The sequence below is a fragment of the Sinohyriopsis cumingii genome, chromosome 2 (genome assembly GCF_028554795.1).
Source record: "Sinohyriopsis cumingii isolate HCF-2022 chromosome 2, ASM2855479v2, whole genome shotgun sequence".
NCBI classification, from domain to species: Eukaryota; Metazoa; Mollusca; class Bivalvia; order Unionida; family Unionidae; genus Sinohyriopsis; species Sinohyriopsis cumingii.
In genome coordinates, this window is record NC_142962.1 from 75,433,665 (window position 1) to 75,445,777 (window position 12,113).

The 12,113-nt window shown below is 34.5% G+C and overlaps 1 protein-coding gene across 1 annotated transcript in view; it reads left to right on the forward strand.

Annotated features, from left to right (window-relative positions):
- The window catches only part of LOC149805209 (protein bark beetle-like), a 79,713-nt gene extending 67,879 nt beyond the window's left edge, over positions 1 to 11,834 (forward strand). Inside the window, exon 15 of the mRNA XM_089948432.1 lies at positions 1,309 to 11,834. Within this exon, the coding sequence (XP_089804558.1) occupies positions 1,309 to 3,404 (2,096 nt within the window). The 3' untranslated portion in view covers positions 3,405 to 11,834. The remainder of the gene's footprint in view (positions 1 to 1,308) is intronic.
- The last annotated feature ends 279 nt before the right edge of the window (positions 11,835 to 12,113 follow it).

Sequence of the window (12,113 nt, forward strand, 5' to 3'; positions counted from 1 at the left end):
TCTTATCGTATTTTTCAAAGTCTTCGATTCTTTTTTTTCTTCTGTTTTTCTGACCTGATAAGTTACAGTATTGATAAACCATACACGTGGACTGCATTTGTAACTGTACACACTGGTTGAATTGTCACTACCTGTGTTATTATGGTTGAAGGCAAGAGAGAAACCTCTTGCAAATGTTCTGAAAGGTTAGAATGGTCCAATAGGTAGATTTGTTTAATATCTGTTAATATCTGTCACCAAAACTCTAAACCTTTCTTTGCTTTATCAGCCTCAGCATGATAGGTTGCAGAAGGGCCTTTCTCCAAAAATTAATGTTTTGCACTGTCATGACAAAAGACATTTGAGTTCTGTCAATGATTGTTGCATACAGGCTAGAGCAGTGATTTCAGTAGGTGAAAATGCAGCACAATTTGTCTATGAAGGACATCACTCATGTAACCACAGCCTCCTGGAAGGCATCCTGCATATATAAGTGGTTATTAAAGTTGTCCTTACTTAGCAGGTTTCTTGTATACAGAAGTATCTGCATTTAGGCAGATTTTTTACTGTGTTTGGCCTTATCCTTTTTATGAAAATATAAGTTTCAAATTGTTTTTCTTGCTTTTGACCACTCACCATGAATTAATAAACTAATGAATCATCCCCCAAAAAATGTTGAAATTTCTACACAAGATCATTGGATTATTATTAAGTCTTCTTTGTCAGATGGTGGGACTTTTTCAGTGATATTGGCAGTTTCATTGTCACCTCAAGGTCCCATGTTTAAGTTCTGTAATAAAGCAATAACAAGTCTTTCAAAGTAAGATAAATATGGAATCCTTGTTTATCATACAAGCAGTGGATTGTTTCTTCATGAGACTGGAGGATTCCTGGTGATAGATCAGCAAAATTGTTACAACTCTGGATCATTGTTGCACGAGGAAACAAGGGTTCTTTTTCTTCCATTGATTGTATGTATTGTGAAAGCAATGTTTTTCATGGCATGTCAGTTTTCACGATTTCTTGGTTCTACAAACCTCAAATGGGAAGCCTAATTTACAGTGATTGATCTGTGCAAATATAAACCCAGTTATCAATCAACAAATTTAAGTACTGATGAAAAGAAGAATATTTCAACAAAAGTTTTTTTTTTTGCAGAACCATAATACGCATGAAAATAAATAAAATCATATTATATCCCATTATATTATGCATAGATCTTTATGTAGATCTAGTATTGAAATTCTGTCACATTTAAAGTTAGTTGAAATTGTACAAAATTTCTTAAGTCCCACTCAGATTAATAATTGGAATCATTTTCTTTTTCAGATCCCTATGTATCACCACCACAGTCTGACATATACACTGCAGTGATTGCAATATCTGCAGGGGTGTTTGGGACAGCTGTTCTAGTCATCCTTGTTCTGGTGATTCTTTGGTATGTGAAGTCAAAACGACGAGAAAAGGAACATTTTGAGAGACAGGAATCAATTCGGTCTTCTATTCGTGGATCAATGAGGACAAAATCAAAATCCACCATGAGCATGTTATCGGTGGCAACCTCCAAAAGACATTTTAGTGACATAGATGGCTATTCACAAACGTCATCTAGACATCAAAGTGTTCACTCACTTGGAGCATCCATTGCCAGTCTTGCAGGAGTAACCGAAGATGACAGTCAAACAGATCCATTCGATAATACACGGAAACAACTTAGGGAAAGAGCAGCCAGACCCTCCACACAAGGCCATAGGACATTTGGCAGGCAGGGAATGCAAGATCAAAATGGCACACGTGAGAATGATGAAGATCCCAGTATTATGACAAACATGAGAAAGAAACTGGTGAGATATCAGCATGCAGCAAATACTCAGGAAAATGGTGGTTACAAGCATGATGAAGATCAAAACTCCGAGAGCGAGTTTGATGAAGATGATCAAGATGATGACAGTGTAAAGAAAGTGCCTCTAGAAGACAATGATGATGACAATGTTTTGAAGCAAAATGGCAAATTTCCACATTTGGAAAAGAGTCTTGATTCTATAAAAATGAAATCCTACAATGAAAGTGCTTACTACTCTCCAAATTATACACCCAGTGTTGAATTTAGTAACAGGAACTCTTTATCCAGTTTCTCTCAGCCAGAAAGTCCTATTACACCAAATCCACCCAGAGCACCCACCCCTCCACCACCTTTGCCAGAGGATGTCCAGGGGAAGTCCAGTAGGTTGAATCCACAACCCAAGCCCCGTCCACTCGGTCCAAAACCTGTGCCAGTTCCAAGAGTTCAACCATCTCTGCCCTCTCAGACCAGTCTGAGCAGCAATGAGTACTTAGCTGGCAGTCGTGATAATGTCACAAACCCATCATATATGAATCGCAGTCGAGAAAATTTGTCACGAAGTAGAGATAACCTGACATCAAGTAGAGAGAATATTTTTAGTGCACAGAAGTTAAGCATAAATCAGGAAGATGTCCCTGATACAAATGCTCAAGGATACAATACCTCTTTCCCCTATCCCAGCAGGGAAGATGTGGGTGGGCAAAACAATGGCTCCAGAAACTGTTTGAACCAAAGCAGAGAAAATGTCATAAACCCATCAAATATGAGTCACAGTCGAGAAAATTTGTCACGAAGTAGAGATAACTTGACAGCAAGTAGAGAGAATATTTTAAGTCTTCAGAAGTTGAACAGAAGCAGAGAAAATGTGGCAGACACAAGGTATCGCAGTCATGAATATTTGTCACAAAGCCGTGAAAATGTGAGTGATACGAGTGGAGTAGATAGTGGAGTGGAATATTTACGAAAGCCAGGAACACCATCCAACCTGAATACTACACAGAAACTTCCTTACGGAAGCAGAGATAATCTGTATCAAAATCAATTATATGGAAGTCAACAAGAAAACAAAGACAATATGTACCAGTCAAACCCTCCTGATTACCAAAACCCTTATCCCAGTAACCTCTATAACCCCAGCATGCACAGAAGTAGGGAAAACATAAGTAATGCCATAGCCCCAAGTGGAGTGGACTATATTGGTCGCCCTGAAAGGGAAACACCTCAAACCAATCATAGCTATTCCGGTGATTCTAGTACAGACTACATTCCATCAAATAACATGGATTACTCTTATTCACCAGGTGTCTCTTATCTTCCAAGTCCACGAAGTTCTCCAACACGTGGAGGTTATGAACCAATGACTCCTGCTCGAATTACAGACTCTGCTAATGATTGGAGACAACCAGGGCTTCAGGTCACAAATCTGGATGAAGATCCTCCGCCATATGAGGAACCAGTGTCCTTTGCTGAAGGAGGTAGTATGGAGCATACATACCAGAATGACTACCAGCCAAAATATGTATCGTCAAGAAATGGAGATACGAGAGTCAGGAATCATCAGTCAATAGAAACTGAGATATAAGTGTAAATTCTTTAGCTATTTTTTTTTATCTTCATGTTTCCAAGTACTGTAAAACCTGTATAAAAGGAAAACTTTGGAACCCAATAGTAAGTCCTTTTTAACAAATATTCTCTGCATAGAGCTTGAATATATAAGACAGTTAAGGACGGACATTCATAAATACGGCATGAGCAGTTTTCCTATGTTAGATCACAACATTTGGACAAAATTTAACCAACTTTTGCAAGACATCTGTTTCACAAAAATGTGATTTATGTAAATAATGATGTACTGCCAGTGACCAAATTGCAAAAAGTAATTTTAAAGAAATGCTAAATCTACTTAAATCATGATATTTACTTGGAATTCTTGCTACAATTTACAAAAATTTATTCACACTAGCATATTGGATATTCATCTTGAATCTTGACAGATTGGTTGCCTCAAGTTAAAATATTTGTTTTAAGAAAAGACACTGGTTATATTTTAATATAATATCTAACTCAAATAGTACACATAATATACAGTACAAGTTTATTTTTTTTATAGAGACATGTGATTTAAATGTATATCACATTAATTTAAATACATGAATTACTGATTGAAATTTCTTTCCAGAACAATTCTCAGCTGCAGTATATACTATTAGAATGACTCATTAATTTCAAGAATTCCTATACTCTCAGCTCGGGTGCAATTTTTTCATGTTGAAAATATATCTTTACCAATTTTTTATATGTAATTAGGCAGCGTCTTCATCAATATTATGATTGTCACATAGAAGAGATAATATTTCAGTAATCTAAAACCATGCAGAAAATAATTTTGTAAATTGTTGTTTTTAATTATAAAATTTTTACACTTGTACATTGCAATTCTTGTAAAGTTTTGTATATATGTTTAAATGATTTTACAAAAGTAATTTTGAAAATATGCAGTGTTTCAGTTTTACCTTTTTAAAGGTCACCTGACTTTTTATCAGGAAGCAAAGTTGTGTGACTTTTAAGTGAATTAGTATTGCAGTGTAGTTCAAGAAACAGAGAATTAGTATCAAAGAGTACATACTTATAATATGACATGTGAGCTTCATTCATGATTACTTTGAAATATATTTTCCCAGTGTTGTACCTTGGTTAAGCCATCAAGATGAAAATTGTATGTACCTCTGTCCCCATTTAATTAACAGGATAATACAGAGAGTTGTTAAATTTAGGGTGACACTGGTAGCTTGGGGTGACAGTGGCCCCTGTTTTGACTCGGGTGCAACACAGTTTTCCTATCAATAATAAAGTACGAACTACAGCTGACTGCAATGTGATGAATCATGAATTTACTATATTCACTTGAAGATTGACTAAACAGTTTCTTTAAATGATAACTGTATGATTAATTCCTGCATACTATATATTTTTTAATCTTGTATATATGATCTATATAGTTACTGTCAAATCAAAGTCAGTAAACTTGATTTGGTATTTTGCACACTGGTAGAGATTAACTTGAAGTGCTTCACATGAGCCTTATAATGCTACCAAAATACTATAAAGTCAGATTTCTTAGTCTGTTGGTTTTCTTGTGGAGACAAACCATGAATTACAAGACACAAGAAACATGAATGCATTTATTGAAAAATTAGAACCCATTTCATGATCAACAAAATTAAGTACTACATGACTTGTAAGTTAAGTCCAGCTGCAAACTGCATGAAACCATATCTGCCATTGTACAATGCACAAGCTCATCTGTGTCTCTCCTGTTGATTAGGAGGAATCAGTGGAACAAACTCTGAGCCTCTGTTCTGATAGCACATTATGCAATAACAGATCAGGATCTGTGGGATTTGCAGCTGGACTCCTCATGTATGACAGTACATACAGTATGATTTGCATTAAAAATAACTATAAAATACAATTCTGTTAGTGTAGGAAACATTTAATGGTTTAACATTTTGGTCTTACTTTTTCTTCTTTGTTAATTTTTCTGAATAAGAGTTTAATCTTCACCAGTTATTAAATTTAATTAAATTTATTTTATAATAATTGCACAAGCTTTCATCATTTCCAGAAAAAGACTACTCACAACTTGCTGAATAAAAGCATAGGATATTTCTCACAGAGGAATGAACTGACAACTCTTGAGAAACCAACCACCATTTATATGTGACATCTACTTTATGTACATCAGTTTGCTCTGATAATTTGCCATTTATGATTATGGCAGACAGTTTAAAGGTCACTCATAATAGTTTCTTAAGCTACATTTATTTATGATCGAAGTGAATTCCATCAAATTTCCTCATCGTAGAAAGTAAATAGTTTGGTGTTTTATGGTATAGCAACACAAGTATGTTATTTAGTGCTGAAATAATTGGAGTATAGCGCCTTGCCCATGCACACTACCTGGGATTATCCAATGGTTCCATGGTTTATTCAACTTTGAAAAATCATTTAAGAGGTTGCCTTGAAAAGTTTTTTGAACTTTTAAAAAAGTTGGTTTTATCCTTTAGCATATCTTGAATTACTTTTAAAAAAACTCCTTTGTTTTTTTCCCCAAGAACTCCTGATATATATCTTAGGGAGTGCAAAACATTTAAACTAAAAACATAGATCACTTTTTAAATTCAGATTTTTTCTTATTTATTTAATTTTCCGAAATAACAGATAAATGAGTACATGATAAAATTGGGTGGATCAAATGAAACTTTCAAACTAAGATAGATAACTTTTTAAATTAAGATGTTTTAATGTAATTTTAAAAAACAATAGATAAATGTATGCATGAAAAATTTGGGTGGCCCAAATGACATGACATGAATTGTTACTAGTTGAAGTTGCATACCAAAGAGTTGATCTAATTATGTGGATTTTTGCTTTTCTTTTGTACTTATTTATGGAATGATAAACAGAGTAGCATATAAAATTAATTCAAGGTCTGTAAGAAATGCACTCCTTGAAAAAATTTCTCTAAGTCCTCGAAAACTCCTTTGTAAAAAAAGTTTGAGGGCTGTATGAACCATGTTTGGCAAGGTAACCAAGGAACCCTGCAGCTTCTTCCTTCCTTAATTGCTTCCATTGACATACAAGATGGCATGTCAGACCTACTGTACACACCTTAGCTAACAGAGGGAATGAAAAGAGTGAAGCATATTGTACAACAGTGTGGAATCTAGTTTTTGTTTGGTTCTACTAATGATCCAGTATCAACTTGCTGTTGATATGATGCTGCTTGTGAGTTTAAACTTGAACACAACTATTCGGTGTTTTATTGAAGATATAAAATTTCACTTGGGTTAAATTATGAATGGTGTCAAAGAAAGGGCAATTCACCTATTCAGGTTGTGTATCGATTTGGACGAGTGGCATTTTAAGCAGATTCAGTATTACATAGTGTATGATGAGTATTGACACAGGATGTGTAAAAGTTCCACATCCTTTGCCCAGCAGGACAAAAAGCCAACTGAAAATTTGGCAAGCCATATTTTACGTCATCATTTTAACCTTCTGAGGCTAGATGAATTGGTAAGAGGTGGGGCTGGTATGGTCATAGTACAAGAGGAACTAAATACTTGTATATACCTTCAGCAATTCATTTATTAGTATGTTTGTTTATGTATGGGGACTACATTTTATTATCATTTGTAATTATCAATCATTATTCATGATAAAATACATTTGAATTGTACATATATGAATCTGATTTAACCCCATGGCTTTGCCATTGTTTCTACAACTTCATATTTTCTGTTTGTACTATAGGTTTTAAAAAAATTATATTTGATGATTAGCATAATCACAATTACAGTAATTTACTATCTATATAACAATTATGCTAATTATGTATATTAGGAGTACTTTTCAATCATTCGTCTTCAGAATTTGCTCAGTTATTCCAAGTCTCTTTAAAATCATGCTTTGACACAATAAATAACTCTTGTGTGTGACTGTTATACAATACAATTTATTTCATGTAATTGATACATGTTAGAGAAGTTTCAGTCTGTGTGTGTGGGGGTGTGTTTATTTATATATATATATATATATATATATATATATATATATATATATATAATTGTCACTTTCTTTACATATCTAATATATTTTATTTGATGTTAGGACAAAGTCCTGGTTTGCATAAACATGTTAATTTGTGATTACAAGGTTTGAAATCTCTAGATAGTTATAAATATATATAAATGTATATATTTATATATACATGTATCTGTTTTAATTATAGGTTTTGGAACTTCATAATTACTAGAGTAAATATCACATGTCTCCTTGGTATATATTTGAGATATAGTTTTTAATATACCAATATATTTTTCACAATTTACTTGCACCTTGATAAGTGTTGTGTTTCCTTATATGTACATTATTGAAATATAAGATTATTGTACCTTGGTTTACTATGATTTATTCTACTCTTACATTATTATTGCAAAGAAGTTATTTTACAAATTACATTAAATGTCATTGCAAGCAATTTTAACAATGTACTATTTTAATATGTCTAACTTTGAAAGATAAATGAAAATTTGTACATTCCTTTTCATGTACATTCCATATTTTTCTTCCTATTCATTATACACTTTTTTCTACCCATTATATTAAATGTAAAGTTTACTAAATAATTCTGTTGTCATATTTTGTTTTATCTTCAGCTGTTTAACTGCAAAATGGAGTTGAGTGTTAAGGTTAAATGGGCAAGTCTGCAACTGTCAAAATTTGAAGATGTACACAGTTCATTCATCTGTGACTTGAGCCGTGAAATGCATTACAATGTGTGTGTGTGATCTGCATTTTTAATGTAGCTGTAAAAAAAAAATCTGTCGTATCACTTCAGTGTCTGCAGTGTGGCAGTTTATAGTGATGTCTAACACTGGGGCATCATGCCACAGACTTGTAGCATGATGTCCCAACCAATCCCATTATCCTGACACCAAGATGACCAGTCCTAACACTAATCTCTTAATGCTGAGCACCTAGCGAGGCAGTTAGTACCATTTGTATAAGTCTTTGGTATGATTCGGTTCAGGGTTCAAACTTGCGACCTCCTGCTCTAACCACTTAGGCCTGCATTATTAGGTATATTATTTCTTTCAACAGCGTTATTTGTTACATCTGCTAAGCGGTAAAATATTTATATGAAGTAAATACAAAATCTTGGTAAACGCACACATATCCAACATAGCTGCCAACTGTCTCATTTTTTCGTATTTGTCCCATATTTTGGACCTGAATATGGGTGTACAATTTTTTTGTTAAAAATCCGTTTTTTCAACAAAAAAAGGTTTTTAAAATATTCCCTTGCAATTTTCTGTTTTGAACAGGATCCGGTTATATTATTATTATAAATGTGTTGCATGTATAAAATATGATTGGTCCATTCGAAATCGAGGTTGCCATACCAAATTTTAACCACCAGCTGTCGCCATATTGGATTGCGCAGAACGTATGCTACTATTACTGTATCTTGTCTTGATGATGTCAAAAAGAAAAGCAGAAGAGTCAGAATTTTGTCCAGCAAAGAAAAGAAAGCAGAACTGGAAGGACAAGTATTCAGTCGTCTTTAAATTTGTGAAACCATCTCGTAAAGGAGAAAACTTTGCATTTTGCAAATTGTGCAGTTGTAATTTCACTGTTGGGCATGGAGGTGCCCATGACATAAAACAGCATGAAAAAGCTAATAAATATCAGCTTGTTGTTTCATCATCAACAACACAGCCTGAACTGAAGTTTATACATACCAGAGAGAGAACCTTGATGTAATTCAATCGGAAGTTCTTTTTACTAAATTTCTTATAGAAAGGAACCTTCCTCTTTCAGTTGCTAGTGAGGCTGGTGATTTTATTGCAAACAAAAAAGATGGTGAATCTTCTTCTGATGCTCCGGACAAGCTTAGAGCACCGTTTGCCACATACCAGATCAGGACAAGCTTAGAGCACCATTTGCCACATACCAGATCAGGACAAGCTTAGAGCACAGTTTGCCTCATACTAGATCAGGACAAGCTTAGAGCACAGTTTGCCACATACCAGATCAGGACAAGCTTAGAGCACAGTTTGCCTCATACTAGATCAGGACAAGCTTAGAGCACAGTTTGCCACATACCAGATCAGGACAAGCTTGGAGCACAGTTTGCCTCATACCAGATCAGGACAAGCTTAGAGCACAGTTTGCCTCAAACCAGATCAGGACAAGCATACATCACAGTTTGCCTCAAACCAGTTCAGGACAAGCTTAGAGCACAGTTTGCCTTATACCAGATCAGGACAAGCTTAGAGCACAGTTTGCCACATACCAGATCAGGACAAGCTTAGAGCACAGTTTGCCACATACCAGATCAGGACAAGCTTAGAGCACAGTTTGCCACATACCAGATCAGCTCTCTGACTGAAACAATACTCTCCTGCAATAGTGTTGATGGACTGTGGATTCTGATGCCAAAGATGAAGAATTCATGTGGAGACTTTCTTTATGATCGTCTAAGTTTTTTTATGTTAGGACTTCTTTCTTTACCACACTCTAATGCTAATTGTGAGAGGATTTTTAGTTCAGTAAAAAAAAATCACACACAATTCAGATCATCCATAAAAGATGGTCATTGGAATCAATGATGATTGAGAAGACAAGGTATGAAAAAGGCTCATATAAACATCCTGAGTCTGATGACTTACTCAGAAGGTGCAAGAGTGCAACACATGCATCTTTGACATTAAATAATTAACTTACTGACCTACTTTAGTGATGGTTGTAGATGTTGTAAATAGTTATGTATGCAGTAAAATTTTAAAAATCAGTATTTCTTCCTGAAAATCAGTATTTTTGTCATAAGCAGTCAATGTTTTCAGTCAAGGGTTGGCAGCTATGATCCAATGGATCAAGTAGACTCTTCCATACAAACTTTAAATTAAAGCATATTTTGTTCAAATAGAAACTTACAAACAGTCCTCCTTATCGATTTACAGCTACTTATTATCTGCTGTAGAACCCATATAGTCCAGTGGTGCCGTTGGCAGGGGTTTTATATATCCGCATCAGTTGCCCCCATTTTCAGGTTTTGTCACAAACATGATTGGCAAGATATTTAGTGTTGCCCTTCTTTGTCCATCTATTGATCCTTCACAGCTTGGTTGAGTTATACATTTCAGTCAAGTTTCATGGGCATTTGTGCCCATTGAGTAATCCAACTTTGTACTTGTACTCAACCTACCAAAATGAGATGACTGTAACCTACATTATACACTTTATTGATTTAATTTACTGTGTGTATTTGATTAAACAGAGGGTCCAGCCGGAAGCAGCATAGACTCTGATTTGTCACCACATAATGTAATACAGATAAAGTGTGTATTGTTTGTTCTGCTGCTTATTTATAACAAACTGCATAGACTCAGATCTGCTGGCACTTTATGCAATGGCAGATCTGGGTTTATGCAGTTTGAAGTTGGATCTGACTTACAAGCAAGCATATATGGAATGTTTTGTGTCTAGATCAGTTTATTGGGCATTACTGGCTGCAGGTTAACATAACTTGATGTTGGAATGCATCTTGTGTACAAAACTAGCCTACCAAATTAGGTCACAATGACTTTTTATGCCTCAGTAACATTGGTTACTTTTGCATTCAGGTAAGTTTCTCAGACAGTAATTACCAGCCAGGTAACTTTTTGTGTCCATACATCTCCCACCAAAACTTGGTCGATGTAGTGGGCTAAATTTAGTGTATCAATTTTAGTCAGGATTGGGCATTTGAGTCCATAACTCCTCTATGTTAATTATAGGTACCAAGGGACAAGTCGTCATAGATGTGAAAAGGGAAATGCATTTTTTGCTCTATCATCAGGTTTCATAAATGGAAATAAGTTGTTCAAACCCAGTTAAAAAGATTTAAATAACTGAAATGACTTGGTGTTGTCTAGATTTGCTTTCGTTGTAGAAGGATTGGTTTCACTGAGTATTATATTTGATCAGTAGGTACATTCACAGCAACCCTTTCCTGTCTAAATTCAAAACAGAGAAAATGCTTTTCTAAAAACATGAAACTCAGGGGAAAGGAGGGGGTGGGATTGTGTATATTTGTCTTTGTTTAGCAAATCTAGAATCTTGTGTAATTTTAGGCAATGCAAGATAAAAATGGACACATGTTCTTTCCTTTTCAATCCTATATGGTCCTGCTACAATATCTCATAACTCTGAAAATGTGGATCATTGCACCCTACATCTTCTGCATTCTTCAAACTTTTTGAAACATAATGTTGCAATATCTGTAAGAGACAATGCAAATACAGTAAAACACTCTTAGTACAAACATAGAGGCAACCAAATTATGGCTAGAATGATGTGAAGTTGCGTAAACTTTGAAGTGTTATAGACCGAGTACAAAATGGATATGTAACGAATTGTGGATATAAGCATGTAATTAAAAGGGCATTAAGAGGTTTGTTATAAAGGAGGTTTACTGTGTTGTTTTTAGAGACCTATATTGATGATGATAGTCAAATGCGTACATGTGATATTGAAGACACTTTATAATTGTAGTATTAATGAATCTATGGGTCCAATAAATAAAGTTGTTGGACTTATTCTCCCACAGCTAGCCATCTTTATTTTTTTAATGAAAAATACTTCACCAATTTGAAATGCCAAAACACTTTATACAACACCCTTCTGAATAATAATATTTCTTTTCATAATATGAATAAAAATGACACAAGATATTGTTCATTAG